General features: G+C 40.7%; 1 protein-coding gene across 1 annotated transcript in view; it reads left to right on the forward strand.

The window, feature by feature from the left end:
• CPE (carboxypeptidase E) overlaps window positions 1-18,059 on the forward strand; it is a 155,051-nt gene extending 136,992 nt beyond the window's left edge. The window contains exons 5-9 of the mRNA XM_075564237.1: window positions 1,258-1,440; window positions 4,882-5,021; window positions 12,327-12,426; window positions 15,147-15,265; window positions 17,286-18,059. Coding sequence (XP_075420352.1) covers window positions 1,258-1,440; window positions 4,882-5,021; window positions 12,327-12,426; window positions 15,147-15,265; window positions 17,286-17,384 — 641 coding nt within the window. The 3' untranslated portion in view covers window positions 17,385-18,059. The remainder of the gene's footprint in view (window positions 1-1,257; window positions 1,441-4,881; window positions 5,022-12,326; window positions 12,427-15,146; window positions 15,266-17,285) is intronic.
• The last annotated feature ends 5,040 nt before the right edge of the window (window positions 18,060-23,099 follow it).

Here is a 23,099-nt window from a genome sequence, read left to right on the forward strand (position 1 = left end):
TTGCTACCACAGTTTCCATTCGTTTTCTACTTGACTCCTGACATCATCTCCCTGTTATCCTACCACCACCACTGTACCCTACTCCTCCCGGATCTCTTATTCTATTTGCTGTCCCCCAGGCTCATCAATCCTGGGTTTCACATACCAAAAAATTGGGAAAATATATAACACCACTTCAAGAGCATGACCTCCAGTGACATAACACCTCAGAACAAAACATTACAAACCAAAAAAGAGAAAAATGTGGAAACCAGATCAGGTCCTGCCTGCAGCATAGTAGGAATTACTGACATGAAGCATGATCTGGACAGAATACTTAGAGAGAAGGAAAAGAGGCCATGAACTTGAGTCATTTCTGGTACTTAGACAGGTTATCGAATGTAGTAGATGGTTTACAAGGTGGCTTAAAATGGAGGTTGCCTTTTGGTGTGTTTGATCTTGGTCTTTTTGTATCTCTATACATGTGTCTGTAAATGAAACTGCTCTGGGGCAGCAAGGAAGGGGAGTAGTGCTAGGCTTTCTCTAGCCAATTTTAGCAAAGGTTAGCTAGCTAGGTTTTTTCAACTTAATTTTTGTAGCACCAAGAAATTCCTTTCTTTGGAACCATTCTCAGGCGTCTTTGCAGAATCAGTTATTTATAAATGCAAGCATCATAATTTTAAATGTTACTGAAAACTTTGAGTTTTAAAGGAAGTCTTTGGTGAAATAATTGCTAAATAAATTTAGAGATTTTTTTCTCCATATTTTAAAATGTAACGATTTTACTCTGTAGATGATAAATTCATAGTCCTGGCAAATTTTATAATGTATGATAAGAATACAGGGTATAAAATTTGAGTGATTTATTTCCATAACATTCATAAATTTTAAAAAAAATTTTAAATTAAAAAATTTGTTTAGAGGTTTATTTAAAGAAAAAAATCATACATGCTGCCACTGATGAGTTGGAGAACAGTATATAGTGGTTAAGAGACAAGTGCAGTTTCTAAATGGGAAGGTTTAATAATAGGAACCACCTGACTCCACGTCTGGGGCATAATTTCCTCTTGTAAACCTTTACACGTGTAGGTAGGTGCAATGGCAGCGTTCTCACCAAACAACGAAGTGAAGTTGTTGAGTACTTAAACCTTCCCCCCGGCCCATCCTGATACAGTGAAAAGATGTGTAAACAAGAACTCAGACTGAGTCAGGAGTCAGCGACAGGCCGTGTTAATTGGCTCGAGTCCACTGCTCTCATCTTGGTGGTTTATTTTCCAGGCAGTGCTCATGAATACAGCTCCTGCCCCGATGATGTCGTTTTCCAAAGCCTGGCTCGGGCATACTCTTCTTTCAACCCAGCCATGTCTGACTCCAATCGCCCTCCATGCCGCAAGAATGACGATGACAGCAGCTTTGTAGACGGGACAACCAATGGTGGTGCTTGGTACAGTGTCCCAGGAGGTGCGTTTCCATTTCTCTCCAGAGTTGTAGTGGGTATAAATGCAATGCTATATTGTAATGGATATAATGGGAGTATATCACCGCCATGGCGCTGATTCAGACTTACGCAGCTAACGTCCCTTCCAATTCATAGTGACCTTACTGTTTACAACCGAAGGAAACACTGCCTTGTCCCGCACCGTCCTCAGAATTGTCGGTGCACGCGAGCCCATTGAGCTCGCTGTCCCAGCCACTGTGTCGTTGCACCTTGCTGAGGGGCTCCCCCTTTGTTGCTGCCTTTCTCCTTTACCAAGCACAATGTCCTTTATCTGGTTGCTGGTCTCTCCTGATAGCACGTTTAAAGGACATTAGGTGACTCCATCATTAATAATAGACCCTTTATTAATAAGTAAATTGAACCATTTTGTACATTAGTTAGTTTTTACGTGAATGATTACAATATATAGTTTTATTTTTATTGTTGATATTTTTAATCAGGGTTAAACAGAGCTTTGAACTAGTTTATTCTTGTTTGACCCCCTGCTGAGAATCTGCAATTCTACTGCAGATATATTGAATTAGAACCTATATTTTAACAAGATTCCTACATGATTCTTAAAGATCTGCAGGCGATTGCTATGTCTATGTTAAGTAAGGGGATCTTGTGTATCTTGCAAAAGTGTAGATTCCACTTCTACTTCTGGGATCCTTTTAAAAGCTTCTTCGGTGTATAAGGAGCGGAAAAAGAAAATTCTCAGCAGGGAGTCAAACCGCAATGAACCGGTTCAAAGTCGTGATACTAACTAAAGAGATAAAGACCCCCTATTAGCAAATATAAATGGAATATTAGTAATTGCCCTAGGTTTCAAATTCTGGCCTTAAAATTAAGCCTCTCTTTTAAAAAAATGAATCATTCAAAACTAAGCCTCTTTATTGTTTGCTACATGCTTTTACTATGGGAGAATGTATATTTTAGGGGGCGTACATATTTTTCGTACACTTCTTTTTAAGTCATGAACTTTAGGGATTATTTGAGGTGGAATCTTTAGTATTTTTCATTCCACATGTCATCAAGGAGCTTCTTTGGGGCTGTGGAATAGGCATTGGGCTACTAACCGCAAGGTCAGTGGTTTAAACCCACCAGCTGCCGCGAGAGAAAAAAAACTGAAGCTTGTGATCACATAAAGATTTATGTCTCAAAAACATATAGGGTTGCTATGAGTGGGAATCAACTCAATGGCAGAGTGTTTGGTTTGAGTTACTATCATCATTACTGTTAGACCAGAAAACTCACAAGGTTCAGGGACTGAAAAGGGAGAAAGCTGGGTAACAGGATGGCAGCCAGAGAAAGCCCTGCCCTAGACACCCGAGACACTGTTCTTGGCTCCTGCATCCTAAACATGAACTTGACAGAGCTCTTATTTTTATCATGAATGGGGATACTGCTTGTCCTCTGCCGGGGATGAAGAGTGAAATGTAGGCATAGTTTTTAAAAAAATCTCATTTTTAATAGCTCATTTAGAAATGGAAGTGCGAATTGGAGCAATAATGACATTAGCTAACTGTAGGGGTTGGGCTTCTTTAGTAATCGGTTATGTTAATTATTTTCTGAGAAAAGCTATCATCCAGATTCTCCCCCCCCCCCCCCAATATAGGTTTTCTTTTAGTTTACTTTTTCTGTATTTGACTAGGTCAGGACCACCCCCGCCCCCTCTGTATCTTGAGAAATAAAATCTAGGTGCTAGATTTAGGATTTGAATCATGCCAAATAAGTCACATGAGATGAATTGTTATGCTTCATGTGAAAACTTCTTTTGAGTAAACCTTTTTATTGTTGCTTTATTTGCACAAAGAGTTCATTGTCTCCAGATTATCAAGTAATTTTTATCAGTAAAATAATAACAGTACTGTTCATTTTAGTTAATGATTATATCCCTCAGTAACCAACCAAACAATGCTCCCTGATGGTCTCTAGCTAGTTAGGGGATGAATAGCATTATTCTCTTGGGTTGGTTTTCCTAGAAACACAATTTGAGAGTGGGACTAGTTGAGGCAGTGCTTGCTCACGAAGGGAGGAGAAGCTGAGCAAATGAGAGGCGAGAGACGAGTTAGGATATGGCCTAGGAAAGCCAGCCTTTTTCTGAGCCTTTGGGTGTAGCACTCAGGGCACAAGACACAGGCAGGGACTTTTTCCTCTTTACCGAAGGGAGACCAGCCTTTGCTGTACTCTATTGGACAGTCATTAACTATGGGCTGCCTTGGAAAGTGGAAGGTAACTCCCAAGCCATCAACAATTCTCCAGAACAAATGGGGATTAAATATAAGTTCTTAGGAGCTCCCAGCAGCTGAGGAATGATGTGCAGACTCCCTAAAAATAATCCAATGAAGACATTCCCGACAGCAACTACTATTCATTTGAATCAGATTAAAATAAACATTGTTCTGCAGGTGGACTCTTCGCTTTGGCATAATTTAAAGTAGTGGTAAGTGTTGAGCTACAAACTGCAAGGTCAGTAGTTCAAAACCACTGGCTGCTCTGTGTGAGAAAGATGAGGCTTCCAATCCCTCAAAGAATTTCAGTGTAAGAAATGCACAGGGGCAGATCTACTGTGTTCTATGGGGTCGCTGTGAGATTTGACTTGATGGCAGTGAAAGTGGGGGGTGGGCACTATACCTCCTTCTATGTAGTAGACACTTGGATTGTTGAATTAATAGATGGTTAAAGCTCTCTGATGCTAAAAGAACGATAACATTTCAAACCCACAAGTTGCTTGGAAGGAGGAAGATGCGACAGTCTGTTTCTGTAAAGATTCATAACTTTAGAAATTCTACAGGAACAGGTCCACTCTGCTCTAGAGCGTCTGTGTGCATCCATATTGACTTGAACCCCAGAGGTGGTGGGTGAGCTTAAAAAGGTCGGGAACAAAATAATATGTCAAGTTAGCTCACATAATTCTCCAAGTTCTTCCTTGATAGAAAATATGGCTGAAAGGACTGTGTATGTCTTTACTAAGCCAGCAGCGATCCATCTCCTTGAAGTCCAGCTAGTCCAGCCGTGTGGAACTTGCCATGATGAATGTGAACCTTGGCCGCCGCTCACTTTAGTGCCCTAACGCGGCAGTGCATTAAGTCAAACGGTGACCTGAGAACCTGCAGTAGGAATTTTCCATTCACCGCAACCAGCCGCCCTTGACTATGTCAGGGCTGTACTGTGCTTCACACGCTTTGAATGTATGGCTATCCGAACTAGATCACCATGTCTCTCCCTCTTCGGCTTCTAGGTGAATTCTAATTCTATCTTTTGGTTAGTAGCTGAGTAGGTTTACCATTCATATCACCCAGGTCCACAAAATACACTTACTTGGTTTTTGCTCATTTACTTGGTATTCCGTTCAACAAAAGACCACTGTAGAGTTATAGTCACCAGTGCACGTGTTGACTCTCCATTTGGCGCTTTGGCAGGCATGCAAGACTTCAATTACCTCAGCAGCAACTGCTTTGAGATCACCGTGGAACTTAGCTGTGAAAAGTTCCCACCTGAAGAGACGCTGAAGAGCTACTGGGAGGACAATAAAAATGCCCTCATCAGCTACCTTGAGCAGGTAAGCACAGCTTCCAGCGGTAAATGGGGGATTTAGGAACATTTAACACTGGGGCAAGATTGACTCCACAGAGGAGTCCTGTCCAGATGGCTCCGTCTGACCCAGGGTGATGATGTCATATCTGATGTTAGTAGCAGTCCAATTAGGCTTTTGTTTCATGGATTCTGCAGTTCATGGATATTCTCCGAGGACGGGTTAAACTAGGGAGTTGTGAGGAAGTGAGGTGGAATCTGGCATTCATTCATTTTATTCTGAGCAAAATAACCCTGATGTTCTAATAGCACTCTGGTGACCTTGGGCTCATCAGGCATCACAGGCCAGCACTGGAATCAGGTATGCGAGGCCCCCAGGAAGCAGACTTGCAGGATGCACTTACTGTCAGATGGTAAACATGGACCTGCATGACCCCGAGAGTGGATGCTTCTCGAGCACCTGCCTTGTTTCACTCTCCTCTCAGCTGACCGAGTGATGATGGCGATAATAACGATAGCTCACAGTTGCAGCACTATCATTGCTGCTGAGTGGATGCTCGCTCACGTTGACCCGAGTGTGCTAGAGTAGGACTGCCTGGGGGTGTTCAGCTTTTGCAGTTCAGTGGCAACAGAGGGATTGCAGACCTTACTCTGAACTGCCAGTCTTGCTATTAGCAGGCCGGTGCAAATGGCACCTGTTACTGGGTGGTCATTATTTTCTTAAGGACTTTCCCCACGAGAAGTAAGAAAGAGGTCAGATGGGTGTTGTTTTTCTTAAGTCTGTTCTCAAATGGTTAAGCACGTGGCTAACTAGCTAAATTGGGTGGTTCAAACCCGCTAAGGGTATTTTGGAAGATAGGCCTGGCAATGTTTTTCCAAAAAAGTCAAAGCCTTAAAAACCCTTGGTTCTCCACCTTCCTCAGGCCGCGACCTTTTCAGACAGCTCCTCATGTGGTGCTGACCTCCAACCATAACATTATCTTCGTTGCTATTTCATCACTGTCATTTTGCTACTGGTATGAATCGGGCAACCTCTGTGAAAGGGTCATTCGACCCCCAAAGGGGTCGCAACCCACAGGGCTGAGAACCACTACTATAGAGTATTTCTGCTCTGCATACATCACATGTGTGGGAATCAACCTGACAACCACTGACAATAGCCATCACCATTTAGATATCAAAAAATGGTTTTAATTTTATTTTCATATATTTTTTTCAACACATATCTTTTCTTGTGCCAGGCACAATGTAAACGCAAATTCAAGTGGACTGCTGTTGGCACCCTGTAAGGCACGGGACGCAGTGATTGCAGTCAAGACTCCACAGTAGTGAGGTTTCAGAACCTTGAGCACACAGCCATCAGAGAGGATGATTAATATTAAAATAAGGGAGGATAACTGTAGTACACACATGGACCCCTTACTCCACCATGGGAATTCAGAAAAGGCTTTTGGAGTTACGTTCAGAGACTTACTGTAGTTGGTACTGTAAGTCCATCAATCTGACCAATGTTTGTTTAGTGGTCCAACATAAGAAATACCACTAAAAAAACAACTCACTGCCCTCAAGTCAATGCCAACTCTTAGCAACGCTTCAAGACAGTGTAGAACTGCCCCTGTAACTTTCCAGACTGTAACTTTTTACAGGATTAGAAATCCCCATCTCTCTCCTGAGGAGCTGCTGGTGGTTTTGAACTGCTGACCTTGCATAACTTGCGAACTACAGCTCAATGCAGATCCACGCTGCTACCAGGCCTCTTTTAGAAATACCACAAGGAGATAGTTTTTGCAAACAGACATTTTTCTCTCAGTTTAGGAAGCCAGAAATCCAAATTCAGAGTCCCTGAGGTTTTTCTGTCTCCTTTCCGTATCTGTGAGCCTGGCATTCCTTTGAACCTTCCTCTGGATGCAGGTTTTCAGTGCAGGAACCTTACTGAGGTCTGAAGAATGTGCTCTGCTCCCAGCTCTGCTTTCTTGATGGTAGTTAGACGGCCTGGTCTCTGTTCACTTTTTAAACCTCTTTCATGCTTCAAAGAATGTTGACTCAGGATACCACCTAAGCCTGTACATTACACTCTTTTCTTAATATAACTGCCTTTAGTCCTCTAATCCTGCCTCATTAACATGATAATAGCAAGAGTTACAACACATGGGACAATTACATCATCAGATCTCAAAATGGAGGGCAATCACACAATACTGAGAGTCATAGCCTATCAACATTGACGCATATTTGGGGGGAGTGCACAAGTCCATCCATGAAAACCATCAAAAAAAGTTTGGCTGCTAGTTAAGTCTAAGATTTTGAGAGAAAAGACAATACAAAACCCTAATGCATGTCATCAGGAAAGAAGAGAAAATTTGGCATATTTGTTGTGGCAGGTGGACATGAATCCAATTAATCTAATGCTTATCAGGGTAAGTATAAAAGTATTGCTACAGAGTTTTGGTTCATATATACATGGGTTTGTCCCAAACAAAGTGTACAATAATGCTCTCAGTAATACATTTGTGTTAGATATGTAGTAAGGTGCTGCTCACCCCAGCCCCCAAAAGAATAATTTTTTGTGGTATAAAATAAAAACAGATCTTGAGTTCAGATATAATTATTAGATTTTTGACAAAACTCAAGTGGACGTCTTCCAAAATCATGGAAGCTTTGCAACAAGTTTACACAAATGCCGCCCCACGTATATCCACAGTTCTTAAATGGATCGTGCATTTCGAGGAAGATGAGGGAGGCCTCAAAGGTGAACCAGGGGAAGGCAGATTGACACCACTGACAAAGGAAGAAGCCGTGGCTGAAGTCCAGAAGACCCCAGAATGGCCATGCCCATGATCACTGCTGAGCTTGGGGTCATACGTGGTTTGGCCTTCTCAATTTTAAGCAAACGTCTTGGCCTCAGTAAATGAGTCCCCAAAGCATTATATCATGTAGCTCAAAGAGCTGGTCTTCTATCGCTCTGTTAAGAAAGATGGATGCTAACAGAAACAGTTCTGTTCAACCATTTTATGAACGGGGGGGTTTGGGTTTACTCACAGGACCCAGAGGGCCCAATCGAAACGGTGGTTTGTGAGGGGAGCTGTTGGCGTGATTCAAGGCAGAGAGGTCAGCTCTGAACTTTATGGTGATTACCATTGTTTTTCGAAGCCAAAGAGGTAATGATAGATTTCTCAAAGGATGCAGGATGATTATGGAGCTTATTATGAAGAAGTTTCAAACAGTGAAGAGATGATTCCTTGAGGGTAGCAAAGGCTGTCCCAGGAGCATTTCGCTGGGGAAACTTACCCCCCCCACCCCCAATCCCACAGCCCTGCTTGTGCCTCTTCAGACTTCTTCTCTCCAAAGAACATTGAAAAGGAACATGATTGGAGTCCCTCAAAGGGACTCAGTGATACCAAAGTGCTATTTTGACATGTTATAAATTGAGGAGCTTAGGGCCCTTTGGAGAAGGGAACCTGCCTCAGAAATATATAGATCTAGGTAGATATTGCCAAGAAACTATAATTTCACAGTTTGATTGTTCTGTCTAATAAAAGTTTTTATTATTTTGTAGTAATGTTTTTTGGCTTATGCTTATATAGAGATAATTTATACAGAAATAGGCTAAACGAATAGGGACCAGGTAATTTGGCCCTGTTTTGTGCCATTTGGGATGGGATTTGAATCTGTCCACAGAGCTGCATGTTGCATCCTGGTAACAACAATGCTATGCAAACTGTGTGGACACATTTACAGTGGTGTTTATGCGCTTTAAAGCTTACCTTATAGAACATTCCCACCTCTGGAAAGAAAAGATAATGAGAGACCATTGAAGATTGACTGAAGTTCTGTATTGTAATTGCTTTCTGGATGGAGTATAACACTGATTAGCGATTAAACACTTGGGTCTGAAAAACATGTGGACTCATTTAAAATGCAAACTCATTTACAACTCATTGGAAATAGGTGATCAGGAGATTTAATTCTGCAATTTTTTGAGAGGAAACCTTTTATAGTGTTTTAAAAGGATGCATGCTGGAAACAGAATTGTAAAGCCAACGGCGGTAAAATTTGTGAAGTACAAGAGCCTCCCACTCAGGATAGCTTCTGAATAGTCTAGTGCTTGTTAAGAATTCTTCATGGGACCTGCACAGAGTCTGCTAACATTCCTAGTAAAAATGCAGTTTTCCGCCTCACCACTAAATCACATTCCTTGAAGGGTAGGATCTAAGAGTCTCCATTTTCAGGAAACTCTCAGAGGACACTTAAATGCATGAAGGCTTGAGCACTACATACGTAGAAGTCCTAGAAACCAGGGAGGGTCTCTAGGAGTTCCTTTTTAGCCAATGGTGACAGAAATTTCTTGGAATCTGGGGGGAGATCCTTAAAGGAGGAAAAAGTGTAGTACCGGAGATTTTCCAGGCATGAGTGGAATTTAAACTTCTATGATTTTGTTTGCAAAAGTCATAAACTAGCAGTGTTCTCCAATATAAATACTTAAAGGGATTGTTTGACATAACATTTCTATTTAACTACAGTAGATTCTTTCAGATAGAGAAGTTGTGCTCCATAATTTGCCATGTCAGAAACAGTTATTTGCTTGGAGAAGTATAACAGAGTAAATATTAATTCGATCCATGAGAGGACTTCAAAAAGTTTGTGGAGAGATGGGATTGAGAGAAAATGGAATTAAGATAGGCAGGATGAACATTCCCAAGGAGAAAACAATGGGACCGGCAGTTCCAGGGGACATGGGAGAAGAGGGAGCGGGGAAGGGGAGTGGGCAGCCAACAAACTCTGAGATAAGGGAACAACAAGAGATCTAAAATTGATTGCTAAGAGGGCATATAATGCCTAGTGGGGTTTAATCAAGTGAAATGTATCCAAGAGGAATTATTGAGAGCCAAATGCAGGGTGAGCATGATAGTTGGATAGAAGGAAGGTGAAAGGAAATAGAGGAAAGAAATAGGAGGCAAAAGCTATTTATAGAGGTATAACTATAAGCCTGTGTATATGTAAATATATTAATTTATAATGAAAGGGATAGAGGCCAATGTACATGTATTTATACATTAAGTATTAAGATGAACTTTAAACCTCACCTCAAGGCCTCCCTTAATGCAAGAACACTTTGTTCTAACAACCTGGCTCTCTTTTATACTTACCTTCCTGACACGGTTGCTGAAGACAAAACAGGTGCATAAGCAAATGTGATGAAGAGAGCAGATGGTGTCCAGCTATTAAAAGATAGAGTTTCTGGGGTCTTAAAGGCTTGAAGTTAAACAAGCAGCCATCTAGAAGAGAAGTAAATGAGCCCACATGGAAGAAACACACCAGCCTGTGTGATCATGAAGTGTCAACAGGATCAGGTATCAAAAGATCCCAAACAACTACTGTATATACTCAAGTATAAGCCAAGCTGAATATCAGCCGAGGCACCTAATTTTGTCACAAAACTGCATTAAGAAATGTGTTGAAAAACTCAGCTTTTACACAAATATATGTGGTATATCAGTGGAGACCCAAAGTCCATCTGTATACAATTAGTTATCCTCCCACAGAAGGGTTATAAGAAAGGGATAATTAACCAACGTGTAGTTTAGCACCAAGGAATCACACATCATTCTTCTAGTTCCTGAATGCCTCCTCCCCCACTACCCAGTTCTGCCTGACAAATCTGGCTAGACTGGAGAACACACATCGGTGCAGATAAGAGCTCTCGACACATGGAATTCAGGACAGATAAACCCCTCAGGAACAGTAGTGGGAATAGATATCATGAAGATCGGGGGTTGGTTGGGGAGTGGGGAGGGGAAGAAAGAGGGAACTCATAACAAGATTGGTTAAAAGCCCCTCCCCCCCAAAAGCAGATGAATAACAGAAATGTAGGTGAAGGGAGACAACGGAGAGTGTAAGATATGAAATATAATTGAGCAGGGATTCATGAGGGCCAGACGTTGAGGGAAGGAGGAGAAAAAAAGAGAAGAGCTTATATCAAGGGCTCAAGTAGAACATGTTTGGGAAACGGTGATGGCAACATATGTACAAATATGCTTGATACAATTGATGTATGGAATGTTATAAGAGCTGTAAGAGTCCTCAATTAAATGATTTTAAACAATGGATGATACCTTCAGGACCAAGGGTGTGAGGGACGATGCTGGGAGAGTGGAGGGTGAGTGGGTTGGAAAGGGGGAACTGATTACAAGGATCCACATGTGACCTCTTCCCTGGGAGAGGGACAGCAGAGAAGGGGGGAAGGGAGACCCCGAATAGGGCAATATATGACAAAATAACGAGGTATGAATTACCAAGGGCATATGAGGGAGGGGGGAAAGGGGAGGGAGGGTCGGGGGGGAAAAGAGGACCTGATGCAAGGGGCTTAAGTGGAGAGCAAATGCCTTGAGAATGATTGGGGCAGGGAATGTATGGATGTGCTTTATACAATTGATGTACGTATATGTATGGATTGTGGTAAGAGTTGTTGGAGTCCCTAATAAAATGTAAAAGAAGAAAAGAGAAAAAAATGATTAGGGCAAAGACTGTACAGATGTGCTTTATACAATTGATGTATGTATATGTATGAACTGTGTAAAGAATTGTATCAGCCCCAATAAATTGTTAAAAAAAAAAAAAAAAGATTTTAAACAAAAGAGAGAAATGGAATTTTCCTATATAACCCTCGAAGTCCCCTCATATTGTGCATTATATAGTCAAATTGTGTTTTTTGCAGTGATCTTTTGACTTACATTGATAAAAAGATTTTAAATTTCCATTTTTCCAGCATTTATTTTGTGAATAATGTCAGGATTATAGTCCCTCAGGGTGGATAGAGAACTTCCTCACTGGTGTAAATAGCCAGAATCTTTCTAAGTCACTGAAGACTCCTCAAGTTAGGAATTTCTCCTTTTGAAGTCAGGAGAGTTCTAGTTTATTTCTGGCTCTTTACGCTGTGCCATTTCTGACCTGAGATGTGCACATTGACCACATTTAAGAGAGTGTAAGTAATGAAACATGTTGAAGACTACATCATTATAAATATGTCAGCTAGCCTTTCTCCTCCTCTCCGCCTCTCCACCTCTTCCTCTTCTTCCTTTTCCGTGATTCAAAAGGTACTTCACGTCACTTTGTCCTCCACTCAGGCCAAGACACTAATTTTCAGGGAACTACTTTTCATCTGAAAATTACTGTGAAAAAGCAAAGCCAGCACCAAATACCCAATGGCCTTTTGAGCATGTTGTTATTTTAAACATTGGGAACCTCTATTATTTTGCTAGAAAATCGAGACACCCTGACAGCCCTATTCAGCGCATTTCTAATATGAACGTTTTGGTTGTTCGTGCCTTCACAGATACACCGTGGGGTGAAAGGGTTTGTCCGAGACCTTCAAGGTAACCCTATTGCCAATGCAACCATCTCCGTGGAAGGCATAGATCATGATATTACATCTGGTGAGTGTCCTTTGCTACGGTCTTAGTTCTAGCATTACGCTCAAGAACATAATTTCTTATTATCGTAACTATAACTGTTGTATTTCTTTACTTGTATCCTGTCTGTCCCCCCCCTCTGCACCCCGGTTCAGGGACTTTGATCTAGATACCCCGTGTCTGGGGAGGAAGTCAGGTAGAGTTACACTCAGGGTCGTCGCTGAATTTGTAAATCAGAGTTCAGCAGATGGCACTCTTTCCTCAGCCATCTCACTCCAGACCTGTGTTAGCCACTTTCACCTTCACTTGGTTCTTTGGGCAAAGAAAACCCTCAACTTCGTTCTAATCATCGTAGGAGAAGTGCTAGCCACGGTGAACTGGCGGGATCTGCAAGAAGTCGGCAAGAAGATATGCACATCTTGTATTTACAATGTCCACTTTTCTTTATTGAATGTAGCAGTTCCCTTTTCTCAATTTGTGAAGAAACTGAGGACCAGAGAGGTGACATGGCTCATTCGAGATTGCACAGACTAAGAAAGGATTAGGAGTGCTAGTAGTTATTTCTAGATGTAAGATCCTATTTCCATTTCCCAGCTGGGGATAACGAGATAGTTTCCCAGAAAATTCATCGACTCTTGTTAGGATCTTTTCAACAATAATGGATTTTAAATTTTAAGCATTTTTCATATTTTTAGGCTTTGTAATCAATTAGTCTTCAGTATATTTCCTAAAGCAATTCTTTTCTTAACTTCAGCATCCATACCTTGAATGCTTTTATACTTGCTGTCTATCCTCGAACAATTCATTTATCCAGCCATTCAACAGCTATTAGCAACTTACAAAGGGCCAGCAACTCTTCCCGACCAATTTAGCAACTCTGTGCCAAGTTATTGCTCCACTTAGCCCTCAGGGAGGGGCCTGGCCTTTGGTCCCCATTACCCAAAAGGAGGCTGTCAGTTAATGTCAGTAGGCCATGCAAATAACTTCTCTGTATTTCATGGTGTGAACAATACAGGAAAATCTAACTGCTTCACTAAGTATAAATAGAAAGAAAAATAAATCTTAGGAGCAGCTTTTGGGAGATTCCGGTCTTTTGAGGGCAGGATGATAAGGAAGAGCTATAGCAATGGGGTCTGAGGTAGAATGAAACACAAGTGCCTTCGTTGTCTTAGAGCCAAATAAAAAGGACATCCAAATGAATCAGACAAACACTCGATGCAGATAGGAAGTGAGATGGCCTTAGCAGTGTGGAAGGGCACAGCAAAGACTGGTTCTGCAGAGTGGGAGTGATGTGTGTGGAGTGACACCGAGCATGAGTGACAGTTATTAGAGGCAGAGAATAGTCACAAGCCTTTCCAGAGGATTCGCTTGAAATCAAGGAGAAAAGCACCCGCCGAAGACAGATTTAGGATGTAGCAGTAGATTGGAAGATATGGTGAGGGCGGGCTTTATTTTTCCCCCAGTATTGCTGTTTTCATAGTTAAAAGAGAAAATATCAGCTGAGCGGGAGGAGGAGCAGAATTTGTTAAAGGTATTAGGAAAAAGGAGAAAGAGTGAATTTTCCACGAGAGAATGACTTCGGGCCCCATCACTCAGTGTGTTGCTCCCCAGCGGCAGCCTCGGCACCCCCTTGCAGCTGGTCAGGAATGCAGGATCTCAGACCTCACTCTAGAACTCTGGAATCAGAGTCTGCATTTTACCAAGATCTCTACAGAGTTGCTAAGCAGCTCAGTGTGAAAAGCACTGGCAAGGAAAAGGGGTGAGCAAGAGGTCAATGTACAGGGAAGTCAGGACAGGCAACACCATGGCTGGGCTTAATAGTGACTGAATTGGAGACATATCAATGTGGGTGTGTGTTTTCCCCAGCACTTTGAAACCAAGGAGTACAAGCACAGAGTAGAAACAGAACTGGGAATCATCTGGAGTTCACCGATTGCCAGGCATGTACATCAAGGTTAGAGGAGCAAATAGGTATAAGGGACATGTGTGCAAGGGGTTCCAGTGGCGGGCCATGGAATCTTAGCTGGAGTCGGAGAGAACTCTGGAGACGAAAGAAAGGGAAATCCAACTCTAGTTTGCCTAACACATCTGTAAAGAACTTGGAAATATAATTTCTAGAAGGCACTTTAGAGCAATATCTTCTGAATCTTTAGACATCTTGATTTCTAACAAGTCCTTCAGGGATTTCTGTGAAGTTATTGTCTGGCCAGACTTGTGAAACACTGGTCTAGACCTGAGCTCAGACCAGCAGGCCTTGGTCTTGTAAGATACCTGACAAGAAACATGGTGCCCCTGTGCTCTGATCTCAGTGTGTGGGCACTTTCTATGTCTTTTCACTTGCATGACTCCAGATGTGATGGCAAGATTCACTATCTCAAAAGATTGGTAAGCAAATTAGCATTGGTATGTGAAAAATAGCTAATGAGGCCCTAGAGAGAGAGTCTCACATTTTTCAATGTGTCATAAAATTCCCTATATATTTGCATTCCCTACTCACTGACACTAGCAGTGTGTGAAAATGGAGGATGTGTAAATCAGATCACAAAATGAGTTACACCATGATGTAGCTGACAGATTACATACTTTTTTAGTAATGGGATGTATATGTAGATAGTGAGGGAGCTGATAAGTAGTGCGCTTTTAAAACAGGGATTCAAAGAAGTTGAACGGAGGGTAGTAGGCATTTCCTGGTGTAATTATGCATATCACCTTTGTGCCTTATAAAGTGTCCTCTTTTCCTACAGCAAAGGATGGTGATTACTGGAGATTGCTTGTACCTGGAAACTATAAACTTACAGCCTCAGCTCCAGGCTATCTGGCAATAACTAAGAAAGTGGCCGTTCCTTTTAGCCCAGCAGTTGGGGTAAGTAATCATCACCAAGACCAAGGTTTATTCAACATTTCCCATGTGGCGGGCATATTTAAGCGACTTTCATAATAACCCTGCGAGATTATCCTGTGGAAGGAGATCATAATGCCAGCATGTTATCGGGAGGGACCGTTTCTTACCGAAGGACATTATGCTTTGTAAAATCGAGGTTCATCAAAAGACAGGAAAAGACCCACAATGAGGCCGCCTGACTGCAGCAAGGGCTCACACATGGCAGCAATGTGAGGGCGGAACACGCCGCACAGGGCTTCATTCCCGTTCACAACGATGATGACACCGAAGAATAATAACTATAAGCAAAGTTCTCTATTCTAAGCTTTATCAGAAATTTTATCACAAAGTAGATTCCATTTATTTTGCTAGGAAGGTCATGCTGATGATACCCAGACTTCTCTCTCTCTCTCTCTCTCTAATCGTTTTATTAGGAACTCATATCCCAATCTTTACATACATCAATTGTGTAAAGCACATTTGTACGTTCATTGCCCTCATCATTCTCAAAACATTTGCTCTCCACCTAAGCCCCTGGCATCAGCTCCTCATTTTTCCCTCTCTCCCTGCTCCCACCTCCCTCATGAACCCTTGATAATTTATAAATTATTATTTTGTCATATCTTGCACTGTCCGATGTCTCCCTTCACTCACTTTTTTGTTGTCCGTTCCCCAGGGAGGAGGTTATATGTAGATCCTTATAATTGGTTCCCCCTTTCCAATCAACCCTCCCTCCATCATGCTTCCCCCCCCCCAACTATCATGATCCCAATTTTACCTTACACATCTGGCTAGACCAGAGGATGTACACTGGCACAGATAGGAACTGGAAACACAGAGAATCCAGGACAGATGATCCCTCAAGACCAGTGGTGTGAGCGGCAAACTTCTTTTTAGAGCAGAATTTTGCTATTTTTTATCATTTCACTTTGACTATTGGATGGCATGCAGGATTTTCAATCAAAAGATTTGTTTGAAAACGATTTATCATATGTTTACTTATGTACCCCAAATATGGAGTAGAAATTCTAGATATTCACCAACAAAGGACCTTGTGTTTTTAAGTGGTGATTGGCTTTAATTAGGTTTATGAATGCTTTAAATGAGCCTTGATTGTGTAGTGGGTTATGCGTTGGTCTGTTAGGCCCAAGCTCAGCACTTTAAAACCTCTAGTCGCTCCTTGGGAGAAAGATGTGGCTTTCTGTTCTCACAAAGATTGACAGTCTGCAGGGCCAGGTCTGCACTGTGTCATCGGGTTGCTATGAGTTGGAATTGACTCGAAGGCAGCGGGTTTAGTTTTGCATCCAAAACTAGTATACACTAGGTGGTGTAGGTATAAAAATCAGGGAGCAGATTTGAGCAAATAATCTGGCAAAAAGTAGCTCTGGAAAGAGACCTTAAGAGTTCAACTACGGTGATCCTTAATTTTTCTAACACATCACACATAAAGTAGGTAGTGAATGTAGCCTCATATCTAACTAACCCTGAATTCAGCTGGATGCTCATAGGTGTATGAAGAGTTGGCTTCCTAGACCACAGACTGCTATGGTGGTTGGGAGGCGTGCATGATTCTGTCCATTTCTTTAACACACTTGAGGTTCTGTAAAACAGAACTGTTGGATTTAGAATTAAAGAACACTAAACTGGAGGCTTCCATAGTTTTGCAGCTATCAGGAGAAAATTCAAGGTCGACAGGAGAAATTCAACGAATAGTCAGAAGTAGAAAAATAATTATGTATCATCCTATGGGATTAGAGCACGAGGCATAGGATGTTGCTTAAATAATTTTAGCAAAGCTATGGAAGCACATTTCAAGCATAACAGCTTTTGAATTTTTCCCCTTCCTTTTGTACCTTTTTCTATCATTAGAAATTTTTTAGGACCTACTTTATTTCAGGTGACTAAATTGAGCTTATTGAATTCAAAATTGCCCTTCTTTCACTTCAATTTTTATAAGTCTGTACAAAGTTTCACAGCAATGCTCTTTAATTCTCCCTTTTAGGTGGATTTTGAACTGGAGTCATTTTCTGAAAGGAAAGAAGAAGAGAAGGAAGAATTGATGGAATGGTGGAAAATGATGTCAGAAACATTAAATTTTTAGAAAGACTTCAAATAGCTACTTTCAACCTATTCAGTATAGTATATTATGATGTAATGTGGGAATTTCTTTTAGATTTTATGCAGTTAATATTCAACGTTGATTTATTTTTAATTATTAGATATTAAGCTTTATTAAAGTATGCAGTTAGACTCTTAGGTAAAAATGTAAGAACTTGATCTATCTCATTTTCTTAACTAACATTACTTTTCCTGTATATAGTATGCAGAGGACTGTAGGAATGTTGCAGATGATCTTGCCATTTATTTACAATTCTGACTCTTTGAAGTAAATAATTCCAGCTTTTAAAAATTAGTGACATCCTTCTGATATGATTGGTGGCAATATTACATGAATGCCATTGCAAAAGTCACTACCCAGCTTAGGGTTGTGAGCATTATACTGCAAGATTTAAATAGTTCCGTATAAATTGTCATATGTCACTTGTGCTGACTAGCTATATAAGCATGATATTGTTAATGGGTCTTTGATGGGAAAAATATAAATGTTTACCAAGAAGTTTATAAAAGAAGCGGAAATTCATGTCTTGCTTATACATATAGGGACAATGCAGTTATATTACTCAGCCTGCTAACATTACTTCAAGGCTTAGTGTTTATATTTTGGTTGTTGATTGGATTAGAACTGCATTCTAAATCAATAAAGGTTAAAAAACTCTCTAGTATTTTTTTTTTATTCTTTATAATCTTTCGTTTAAAATTGAGGTTTTTATGTTTAGAAATAAAAATTCCTTGCTAGTGGCTTCTCATTCTTTAATCCTCCACATTAAAAACTGTTTTGTCTGCTACATGCTAAGCACTATTCAGATTCCATATTTTGCATACACTCATATATAAGCGTAGTTTTTCAGCACATTTTTAATGCCGTTTTTGTGGTAAAATTAGGTGCCGCCTCTGATATGTGGGTCGGCTTATACTCGAGTATTTATGGTATATCATAGTACCTGTACCTATGGGCCAGTTGTGGATAGAGACTTTAAAAAACATGCACACACATTGATAGGTAATTATGCAGTGTGAGGAGTGCAGTGGGTGCATGTGTGGAAGGCAAGACACAGACTATATGACTTGGGCCAGAAATGGCCTCTTAAGGAATTGGAATATAAGCCCACATCTAATCTATGAGTAGGAGTGAGTGACACAGAGAGACTAAGTGTACATGAGTGTGTGAGTGCAAAGCGGTGCTTCCTGTGGGGGGTGATCAAATGTTTCATGGACAATTATTTGCTAAAATAGTACTAACTACGGTAAAAATGGATTCCTAAAAATACAGTGTTTCTTGGGCAGACGATAGAGGGGATGGCTTTTCGGCATTAAGTTATTCCAGGTTCATGGCAGACACATACTCTGCTCTCCTCTATATATGGCCACCAAAATTAGATGGCTCATCTGTTCCTGTCAGCAAAAAGGGGAGAATTCGTGGAAGAAGGCGAGGGGAAAGGGGTGGGTTATGAATTAGGCCTGAAATTGGAGGAAGGCTTATTAACAACCTGCAATATGAAAATGACACACCTTGCTTGCTGAAAGTGAGGATTTGAAGCACTTGCTGATGCAGATCAAGGACTGCAGCCTTCAGTGTGGATGACAACTCAATGTCAAGAAGATCAAAATACAGCTGGATCAATAGCTGACATGATAAATGATAAAGAAGATTTTCTCTTTCTTGGATGCACAATCAATGCTCATGGACATTAAAAATGCATCGCATAGAGTAAATCTGCGGCACAAGATCTCTTTAAAGTGTTGAAAAGCAAGGGTGTTACTTGCTGTTCTAAAATGTTGCTGATCCATGCTATGGTATTGTCAATAGCTTCATGTGCACGTGAAAGTTGTACATTGAATAAGGAAGACTGAAGGAGAATCAATGCATTTTAATTATGGTGCTGGCAAAGAATCTTGAAAGTACCATGGACTGCCAAAAGAACGAACACATCTGTCATGGGAAAATAGGGCCAGCATACTCCTTAGAGACAAGGATGGTGAGTTTTGCCTTCCCTACTTAGGTCATGTTATCAGGAGAGACCAGTACCTGGAGAAAGACACCATGCTTGGTAAAGTGGAGGGGCAGAGACAAAAGAGGGCAAGAGATGAACGCAATGGCTCCAACAGTAGGCTCAAACATAAGAAACGTTTTGAGGATGCTGAAGGACTATACAGTGGTTTGTTCTGTTAGGCTTAGGGTCACTCTTGGGTGGAACTAGATTGATTGGATCTAGCAACAGCCTGAAAATGGTAAACACCCCTTATTACCTTTACTAGATTTTTTTTGTCACAATAACTACAAGTGAGTCTAAGGAATGTAGTTTAGCAGAGTACCCAGATTAGTTCAAGAGAATATGAACTGATGAGCAACTAATAGTCTGCTAGACAGAAATATCTGCAAATTCCAAAGCATTATAGTAGGATTTCAGGACAATTCAAGGGACAATGTGCCTGGAGAAGAGAGGTGAGAAGTAAAGCTCAGTGAAGTAGGTAGAAACAAAATTATTTAGGATCTTGAAAATAAGAAGTAGAATTCAAGATTCTGTTTAGAATCATTGCTATAGTTTATTGTGCCAGCCTGGCCGATAAACAAGTAGGATTAACTGAAGGGCAGAGGGATAAATGGCTCGGTGAGCCTCACCTAGCTTGTTCTGTGCCTCAGTTTAAAGGGATAAACTACCTATGGGATGCATAGCCTGTGGACTGTGTCGCTGTAAGTTGAGGTCCCTTTAAGCCCACACGATTGGAATGTTCATCTCTGGAGCTGGGGACCGACAGTTGATGACAGTTGGGGACCTGCCTTGCTGTTTGCTGCCTGGGTATATATAGCCCAGCTCTCTCTACAGAAGGGGACTGGCACCTGGCAGCTCTCAAAACTTGAAGGACTGCTAGTGTCTCACTGCTTTATAATTTTACTGTTAATTTCTTGTATTATCTATCTGTATATTATTTAACGTTTTATTTCTCGAATTATATATCTATCTTTATAAATATATTTATATATAATTACTAGCAATCTGGTTTGTCTCTCTAGAGAACCCTGTCCAATACAATCATGAATACTTTTAAAATGGGAAAGTGGCTGTTTCCTGTTATAGCTACCCTATGTGCATTAGGAAGAAACACTGCCCAGTTCTCTGCCATCCTCACAATTGTTACTCTTCTGGATCCATTGTCAATTTACTTCCTTGAGAGTCTTCCTCTTTTTAGTTCTCTACTTTATCAAGCATGGTGCCCTTTTTTCAGGCACTTTCCTCTCCTGGTAACATGTCTGAAGTAAATGAGACAAGGTCTTGCCAATCTTGCTTCTAAGGAGCATGCCGGCTCTGATTCTTGCGATTCAGATTTGTTTGTTCTTCTGCCTATCCACGGTCCTTTCAATATTCCTCTCCAACACTAATTCAAATGCACCCATTTTTCTCCCATCTTTCTTATTCTCTGTCCAACTTTCACATACATATGTGTTTATTCTTTTCAAGATTTTAAAGTTTTGTGCAGCAGACTGGCCCAATGCAATGCTCCGTTTGATTTCTGGACTGCAGATTCCATGAGCGAAGGATGCAAGCAAAGTGAAATCTTGGACAACTTCAATCTTTTCTTTTAATCACATCTGTAGGTCAGGTTAGGAGGATTTGGATTTTTTAAATGTCGAATTGTAACCTATATTGATGGTTTCCGTCTTTGATTTTCATCAGCAAGTGGTTCGAGTTCTCATTTTTAGCAAGCTAGTTTGTGTCACATGCATATCGCATGTGGTTCATCAGCCTTTTCCCAATTCTGATGCCACTTGTGTCTTCAAATTGTCCAGCATCTCAGATTATTTGCATACAGATTGAATAGATATGATGAAAGGATGTAATTCTAGTGCACAACTTTCCTTATTTTAAACCACACAGTATTGCCTTGGGCTGTTCATACCACTACATCTTGATTCATGTACAGGTTCCACATAAAAACAAGTGTTCGGAATGCCCATTCTTTTGAATGTTATCCAGAGTTCATGAGCCATACAGTCAAATGCCTTTGTGTAGTCAATACAATCCCTTTCTGGTGTTCTTTGGGTTCAGCTAACACCTCTCTGTTGTCAGCAGTGATTACGGTACTTCCTTCCAAGTTAGACTTGAACTTCTGGCAGTGCTCTGTCAATGGACTGCTGCAACCACTTCTAAATTATCGTCAGCAAAGTTGCCTGTGATATTACTAATACTGTTTGATAGATTTTACATTCTATCACTTTTCTTTGAATTGGGCACAAGTACTGATAGTTTCCATTTGGTTGTCCAGGAGACTGTGTTCCAAATACCTTGGGATAGGTAGTGAGTGATTCCAGAGCTCTGTCCGTTTGTTGAAACATTATAATTAGTGCCTGTTAATTCCTGAAGCCTTGTTTTTCACTAATGTCTCAGTGCAGCTTGAACTTCTCCCTTAAATGCCACCAGTTCTTGATCATATGCTGTCTCTTGAAATGGTTGGCTGTTGACCAGTTCTTTTTGGTAAAGTGACTGTATTCCTCTCATCTTGATGTTTCCTGCATTGCCAATATTTTGTGATGGAATGCTTTATTATTGCAGCTTGATACAAGTTCTTTAGTTCTTTCAGCCTGAGATAGGCAGATTGTGCTATTCTTTCTTTCTTTCTTCTTCTTCTTCTTCTTCTTCTTCTTCTTCTTCTTCTTCTTCTTCTTCTTCTTCTTCTTCTTCACTTTTCTAACTCTATATCTCTGCACATTTCATTAAAATACTTGCCTGATCATGTCAAGTTTCTCTTTGAAAACTTCTGTTCAGCTTTTTTACTTCACAGTATTTTCGAGAGCAAGTATCTTCTGCTATCTACTTTGGTCTGTCCTTTTAACGATCCTTTGCTTTCTTCATGTATGATGTTCTTGAGGTTGTCCCACAACTTAACATGGTTTAATCATTTGTTTCCACTGTGTCAAATGTGTTTTTTACATGGTCTCGGACTCAGGTGGGGTATACTCAAGGCCATATTTTATCTCTACTGGACTTGCTTTAACTATTTTCAGCTTCAGCCTGAACTTTCATAATAGCAGCCTTATTTGGCTGATAGCACCTTTCCATTGATTTTCCCCATAGATACAGTCCATTGGATTCTTGTGTATGCCATTGGGTGAAGTCCACAAGTATAGTTGTTGAGGAAAAATCTATTTGCATTGAAGAAATTGCTGGTCTTTCAAAATTCTATCATATGGTGTTCAGTTTAATTTCTGTCACCAAGGACTTATTTTCAAGAAATTTCTTCATCATTATCTTTAATGGTTGGTGCATAAATTTGAATAATAGTTCAAAGAACTGTTCTTCCTTGTAGGCATATAGATATTTCTCTATCACCAAGAACATTCATATTCAGTATAGATCTTGAAATGTTTGTTTTTTTTTTGGCAGTGAGTGAGGTGCAGAATAGTGTGCCATGTGATAATCTGACTCACCATTTCAGGTCACAGATATACAGGGCATGAATCTTCATGGGTTCCATTTCGTTTTTGTTGGTTATCAATTTTCCTCCATTCATATATTCTGGGTTCTGATTATTCATGGATTTTTGCACCTGTTTGTTTTTGAGTCATGCCACATTAGCAAATAATGGTTCCAAAGCTTTATCCTGTCCACATAATTAAGGTCTGCTAGATCTTGAAGAGGCAGCTCTTTCCCAGCTGTATTTTGAGTGCCTGGCAACCAGAGGCTCATCTTCCAGTGTG

Source organism: Tenrec ecaudatus, chromosome 12, assembly GCF_050624435.1.
Source record: "Tenrec ecaudatus isolate mTenEca1 chromosome 12, mTenEca1.hap1, whole genome shotgun sequence".
Taxonomy (NCBI): Eukaryota; Metazoa; Chordata; class Mammalia; order Afrosoricida; family Tenrecidae; genus Tenrec; species Tenrec ecaudatus.